The sequence below is a fragment of the Cariama cristata genome, unplaced genomic scaffold, assembly GCF_000690535.1.
Source record: "Cariama cristata isolate BGI_N322 unplaced genomic scaffold, ASM69053v1 scaffold10215, whole genome shotgun sequence".
Lineage (NCBI taxonomy): Eukaryota > Metazoa > Chordata > Aves > Cariamiformes > Cariamidae > Cariama > Cariama cristata.
In genome coordinates this window covers 13,973-21,465 of record NW_009619270.1, presented here as the reverse complement: position 1 = coordinate 21,465, position 7,493 = coordinate 13,973, and the positions used below count along the sequence as shown (strand labels likewise).

Here is a 7,493-nt window from a genome sequence, read left to right as displayed (position 1 = left end):
CAGTTGCAGTTTCCTCTACCACAGCTTCCAGTCTCCCAGCTCACTCAACCCAGGATGCAAATCGCCAGGATGCAAACAGGGCTGCATGCTGTTGGAGCAGTGGTGTGAGTGGGAAGATGAAAACTTTGTGTGCCTGCTGTAGGAGGAATCTTTCTCACTTCTATTTCTAAAGCAAGATCTCTTCCTCTTTGTTAGCAATGGTATTATACGCTTTTCAAATCACTGCTTTACGTTGCAATGGCAAAGAGGACTGCTACCGCTGCCCATCTGTATTTGCAGTCCGTATCTCCCTCGGTCCCCGTTTCTTCTAGATTCCTGCTCAGTCTTCCCTGACCTTTTGCTCTGCCTGGGTTTCTCCAAGCCCTCATTTCTTTTAGATTCCCAGCCAGTGTATGGTATTCACATATATTCAGGGAAAAGTCGGATATCTCTGTTACCAGGACTGCCTGAATCGGATGCTCTTGACATCACCAATGCTGTTTTATATGCCTCTTGAGATCAACATACTCAAGAGTTTTCCAATAGGAAAAAGGAAACCATTCCAAAAGGGCCAAGAGGCAAACATGAGAAATATTAACATTCTTAGATTCAGCATGTAAGTTACTCAATGTGAACTGTAACTGACACACTATATATATATATGTCTCTATCTCCCTAAGCAATAAAAGGTGTGGGATGCTAAAGAGGGGAGAAGCATACATCCATGCAGCAGATGTGGCAGTCTTGCTCTGGGTTAGCACTGGCATATGCAGACAAGATGCTGGCCAGATGAGGTATTCCCAGCCTACCTGACCCTGGATAAAAGTAGCTGTTGCCATCACCTCTATCCATTAAGAAAAGCAAAGATGAGCAGAAACTGAGAGCCACTAGTTCCTGTGAGCACAGCTTTCTCCAGGCTTTTTCTCACAATGAGAGCACAACTTCATATGTTACTAGCATGCAGAAGCACAGCCATGATGATTCTGCCCAAGGATTTAGCTGAGGAAAACCCACCAAACTCACTGGGAGGCTATTCACCCATTTTAAGGGGTTTGGGCTCAGGCCTCACTGTCCCCAGGAATTAATCCCTAGGAAGTACCAGGCTTTCCTGAAACCCTCCCACCATTTCATGACAAGGGCTATAACACCCTAATAGCCAAGCTCACTGAACAGGTTAGTGCAGACTCCCCGAATTGGGTGGGGTTGTTTTGGTTGCTGTTGTTGCTTTACAGGCAGTATAGAACAAGTGCAATCTCTCTCTGCGCATATGTCAAATCCCTCGGGAACTGGAGAGCCGCTCTGACTCCTAAGGGCAATGGGGGATAGGGACCTGAACCTTCCTCTGCTGTTCTTTGGAAAAATAAATAAAATCTCTCCTTTATTTTAAGGGTAAAATGAAAACCAAAGATCTCTGTACTGTGGGCATCTTGAACACATGTGACTACCCTGAGGCAAGCACTGACAAACAGGTAACATACACAAGAATTTACAGAATTGAGTTCCAAGTGAAGCAATTACAATAATTAAAAACACCAATCACATCTAAACTAGTAAGTACTGCAGGAGGGGGGAATAAGAAAAACCTTTTCTTCAGGGGAAAAAAAAAAAATCCATCAGTTTTAATAATCCTAGCATGTTACTTTAAAGTATAGTGAGTTAAAGAACAAAAGTACACTGATATGTAACATATATGAACCAGGTCCCTAAAAAAGTTCATTCTTCCATCAGCAGTAGAGTGGAGGAGTAGTTTCTTGCCTAAGCTAGTAAATTTTCATAGAAATTCTACTAGATGATAGTAAACAATGACCCTTGGATCCTTTTTCCAGGAAGATTTCAGCAGTTTCTTTATCCAAGATCCTGTTGTCTTTTTTTGTGCACTAGTACAAAGCCTACGCAAGCCTACAGAAAGCTATTATGACAGCAAGAAACAAAAGGATAGTGAGAAATTTCTTTGTAATTTTTTCCCCCTAAAAGGCTTTAAGAAAGAGTACTTAATTGTCAGTCATCATAATCTACTGTTCTCTTAAAGTCTTTACATCATTTAGGCTAAATTCTGCCACTCTGGGACATGGGGGCTGAAATCTAATCTGTAATGTTAGTTACCACTGCCTACTCAGTGTCTCACTAACTCCTAGAAGGAACAAGGTTCCTCCACAGGGACTTGCAAGGAGTACAGAAAACTATAATTATCAAAAAGTTACTTACTACATGTGTTTCAAAATAATTGTGTATGAGCCATGTGCCCAAAAGGCAAAAGTACCCAGTGATACCTTGCCTGGCAACCTCAGCCAACGCAGTGCAAGTGAGCAAGCACACGAGCAGGTGATGGGTGTTGGCTTCTTTTGGGACACGCTAAGCCTAACAGTGACCGGAAAAGTGGCACCTGGGAACCCATCAGACCATTAGCTGGAAGTGCCTTCTACCAGCAGGCCCTGAGCTAACGCTAAGCATTACTAAGCTGGGTATCAGTTATGACTTATCCATGTACAGTATTAGTCATTCTCCAGCGGCTCACCTCTCTGCTGTGATTTCCCCCCCCTTCCTTCTTCCTTTCTGGGTCACACGCTAGCACCCATACTACTCTGTGTGATACAATAAATCCTCATGAGGTCCATAAGATTATTCAGAGCTGTCATAAGTACCAGTGTGAGCAGGTGGTAGGGTCTAGTCCTGCAAATAGCTCTCTGTTAACATTTGTTCCTTCTAAAAATCTGTGTATGTTCTACAGTTTTATTATTGTTTCAGTTTTACTTTTTATAGTATATACATTTACATAACTCAATAAAATGTTTTTAAAACCCTATGAGTTAATTTTATCTACAAAGTCCTTGACTGTTTTATTTACTTTAGTTTATTAAAACTGAAATAAATCAGCTTGAAAGCTAGTTTGCTTTCTTAATTCTTTATGCCATTGTACTTCAATTCGGAAAATGAATTTAACATGTTCGGATTTGTTCTCCATTTTCAATATTGTTTGTCACTTTATTTGACTTGGCTTTGACCAGACATATTGGACCTGCACAGACAAAGAACTTAAACGTAGGTCCAAAGCTACTAACCATATTTTTTTAATGAACTAAGCCTAGCCCAAACAAAACTTTGCTTTTGTCTGTCTCAATACAGCCCCTACCTGCCATTACCATGAAAAGCTTCCATAAGAAACCATCTTGAGTGGACCACAACCAAGACAATTACTAGCCTAATTTAATTACCCCGTAATTACATAAGCTTCTCTCTGTGTGAATGTAATCAATAACTACAGTACTATACCTACAACCTACTTAAAAAAAACAAAGCCACACACACTTTAACAAAGAATCTACTGCTTCATCAAAATCACAATATTCTAACAAGATCAGTGTAATTTCCCCCAAACTAAGGCGTTTTCCATGGGTGCAGCTTCACAGCAGCCAGCTTCAAAGGTTATTAGGGATTTCATTTTTTTTTAAGGAAATGCAGTTCTGGGACAGCCAACCATATGGTTTCATCTCATGGAGAGATCTGGGGATTTGAGCGACATTACATAAAAGAAAAATTTAAAAGATAGTGAGAGTTGCTGAGCAACATGGTATCTTTCCGGTTACAGGCACAGAATTTGCCTACTGAGGGATTCTGGTTTCGAGTTCTTTCAGTTTGAAGCTTAGTGTAGCTGTCTTTGCAGAGCTCAAAGAGGCAGGCAGTTGATTTGATCAGATCCAGATCCTGGAACTGCAGATATTTTTATGCCCAATATAAGCAAATTACAATTATCCTTGCATTTTCTTCTAATAATATATACAGATATACACATATATGCACACTTTTAAAGTATCTACAGCAGTTAGTAAAAGCTTTTCATTGAAGTCAATCAAAATTCCACAAGGTTTTTGTGGTGTTTTTTTGTTTGGTTGGTTGGGGTTTTTTTGTGTGTGTTTTGGGTTTTTTGTTTTGTTTTGGGTTTTGGTGTGTTTTTTTTTTTTAAAAAAAAATTGTCCAGACTACAACTCCTAGGCTTGGCATCATTTGGTATTTGAAGAAACTTAGAATACCTAACAACACATCATACTGCAATGGAGAGAAACTGAGGCATACATGTCATTTTTCCCTTATTTGTTGGGAGAAACATAACTTAAATATCCACAAAGGCTCTGTGTAGGAAGCAATGTGAAAGATTTGCCCATAGCTAAAACAAAAATGCCCCAAATAACAACAACAACAAAAAAAAAAATCCCTGAATTTGTCATAAGGCACTTACTTTGTACTTTCAGCAGCCAGTTTCTGTGCTTTTGCCCCTTATTAAAGGTTTCTGGAATCCTCAAACTAAGGAGATTCTTGCTGCCAAGTCTACTACCCACTTGGCTGAATCAGATATGAATCACAAATCGAGACAAAGATCGCAATGGGTGGGAGGTGAAAGAGCAAGTCAACAAGAAGAATGTTCCCCAAGCAAGCTCTGACAGGAGTATGTGAGCAAACACTCGCACAAACCTTTGTAACCAAGTTTGAGCACAACACTTGATTCGGCTCCCAAGACAGGGTGAGGCTCTTAGAGCAACTGACTTAGCCCCATTATTACCACATTTCAGCTTCTCTTGTGCCTGGGCAGTAAACAGGTTTCTGATGCACACAGACACTGGTCCACACAGCAGTGATTGCTCATCGCTAGACAAAAAGGTATTTAGGGCCAGCATCGAAATTTTGCTCTGTGATAACTTACATCAATGGATAGCCAAGTCCAGAGTCTGGAGGTTTGAGCATCAGCTTTAAAAAGACTGTGCCCTGACCTGATATGCAACAACATCACTCTTCAGACTGTCAGAGATGCTATGCCAACCAACATCAACTGACAGTTTGGCCAAATCACTGCAACTGGCCTTCTGCCAGGGCAGCTGTGTTACTTCAAATGCTGTCAGTTGTCACTCAAGGAATACAAACAGTATAACCATGTCCCTGGTCAAGGAAATCACTGAGCAATCTCCATGTGCCAAACGCCTTGGGAGCCCTGACCATCCTTGTATCTGCTTCAGTCCCCAAGGGAATTAACACTCGCTGTTCTGTCACACAGTTGATCTTCCTACAGGGTACGAGTGCCAGCTGGAGCTGTAAGACTGATGATCAACAGAAAGGGAGAACGGACGCTCCTAAAGAACAGCAGTTCGCATGCTACACAAGCAGCTTCCTGATCAGCACCTCCCATCAGACTGCCAGGCAAACTGCGACTACGCCTTCATCTCTCTCTCCCTCCCTCTCTTTCACCATCCAGCCTCCAAACCTTTGAGAAGAAAGGGTGCTCAGCCTGTACTTAGCCCTTGATGCTTCCGGTGCTGGACTCAGCCACGGGTGAGGGCCACAGCTGCTCAACAAGCGTTTGGCAGGTGTATCCTCTGACTGCAGGGTTTTCGTTTCCTGTTTTGTACCACACTCAAGATGGGCTGGGCTTAATCTCCAGAGTCATGAGAAACAGTTAGTGCAATAAGCAGAAACAACGCTGCAAGACAGAAGCCTCAGGTTCCTGTGTTTTCTCCTCTGTCATGCCTCACCATGCAGTGAGATGCATGTGTCATTTGGCCTTGCTACCCTTTAGGATTCTTGGTAAGCTTGCTAGATAGTCACTATGTCTGGATTAAAGGAAGCAAAGGAAAGAGAAACAGACGGTCAGTATCAAACTGAATTACCGGGAGCACAAAATCCCATGTCCCGCTCTGCAGTTGGATTCTACTTTTAATTCCAGCAGCAGTCTCTCTCCAAGTCAGAGGAAAATGAAGTGCAAAGAACTGAAAGCAATCTGCAAACAGCATCAAGAGCCACAGTCTCCTCACTGTTCTGCAGGAATCAACGTTGGCATTTTGTTTCTGATCATTATCAAGTGAAATATCTACAACCTTATGTCATTCCCAAGCCAAAAGCTAAAATAGTCAAGGAATTAGATGGCTTTAAAGCTGCATTGTCACAAGGGTTTCCTTCACATTTCTCACAGAGATGTTGTAAAAGCCAATAGTGTTGACCAAAAGACAGATTCTGTTTTAATAAGAATCAACATTTTCCGTTTTAAGGGATACCGAAATGTCTGCCTTTGATAGCAGGCATTAAACATGGCCATTATCTCTACCTTCACAGCTTGTGCTCCACTCTGAAAGATGCTGGTTCTCTAACAGGATGGAGCTCTGCCACCTGTCCCTACCAAATACAGTAAAACTGAACCAAAGCAGCTCTGACCCTACCAGGGTTCTGCCAGAACATCAGTCTTGCTGGAAGCTGAAATGTTATTACCCAAGAAGTAACTGGAAAGCTCCTCACTATAGGAAAGTTGACTCACTTTCAGAGCCCAGATGTTTGAGATTTACCCAGGCTGTCCCTCACCCAGAACAATTTTGTGGTAAAACAAACATCACTTTAGCAGATCGTGTGGCAGAAGGAAATAAATCTTTCTTAACCTCCAAAACAACTGCATTTTAAGTCTTCAGAAACTTCCTATGCCACAGTTTGGCAATTTGAGAATTCTCTGCCCTTCCTCCATTTATCCTCCGCTTGTCATGTGTCACTGATTGACATCACCAGTCATGAGAAAGGGACATTTAGAAAGACAACACTTTAGATGAAAAAAATGAGCCTAACATCCTATCAGCTAGGACACAGACTTACCAGTTCCAAACAGGATGAATATTTGGGCATACTTAAAACCCAAACATATCCACACTTCTCTACACATAACCAATGAATAGGTTCAGCCTAAAACATAAGCACAATTTGTTAAGGTACAAACATGTCATTTGTGAACTGTGTATGACCTCAAATCCAAAATGTACTACGACAAGTGCCAATCCATTTAAATCAGGTGTAGCTTCTGCATAACATCAAGACCGTGGTCCAGCAACAAGCCAGGAAATAACTTCAAGAAGCTAATCTCCCCTGAGTGAAGTCCAGGCACTTGGGAAGGAAGCTGAGCATGCGCTTCATCTTATTTGCTAAGGTGGTGCAGCCTGTTACCTGGGCACACCGCTCTATCCTGCCTGCCCCACAGTTTGGGGCTAGGCTCATCATCAGTTTAATATCCCAGTGACTCAGTGGCCACAGGAGACTCCCCCACCTGAACAAATAAAGAGAAATTAAGGAAATTTTAATGCTTATCCTTCATTACACTTACCCATTCGCCACAAACCACAACCATCGGACAAAAGTTGCAAAATTGTCTTCTACTAACTGGTCCAAGACTCCTCTCTTCCTTTCTCTAGCAGCTTGGGTTAGTGCACACATGTTGAAAGCCTACCATGCTTTCAATGCATCCTCATGTAAGGGCCCCAGAAGCCATATCCCATATAACTTCAAGATTCTGCCTGAAAGGAATGTAACACTGTAACAGTGGAAGACTATTGTGCTTTAATTCATTTTTTGCTGTAGGAAAGGATAGGAAGCACAAGGGTAGGGTTAAGGCTGCTGTGAGAACCTACTGGTTACCTGTGATGATCGTGCTCTATTTTGGTCACTATTCCATAAAAGTTTTGACAAACTGGAGGTGAGTTCAGGGATGAATAACA

At 41.9% G+C, this 7,493-nt stretch overlaps 1 protein-coding gene across 1 annotated transcript in view; it reads right to left on the bottom strand.

Moving 5' to 3' along the window:
• Window positions 1–7,212, bottom strand: part of ITPKA (inositol-trisphosphate 3-kinase A) — a 22,230-nt gene extending 15,018 nt beyond the window's left edge. Inside the window, exons 1-2 of the mRNA XM_009701185.1 lie at window positions 7,103–7,212; window positions 6,946–7,045 (exon numbers count right to left, since the gene is read on the bottom strand). Coding sequence (XP_009699487.1) covers window positions 6,946–7,045; window positions 7,103–7,212 — 210 coding nt within the window. The remainder of the gene's footprint in view (window positions 1–6,945; window positions 7,046–7,102) is intronic.
• Between the last annotated feature and the right edge of the window lie 281 nt (window positions 7,213–7,493).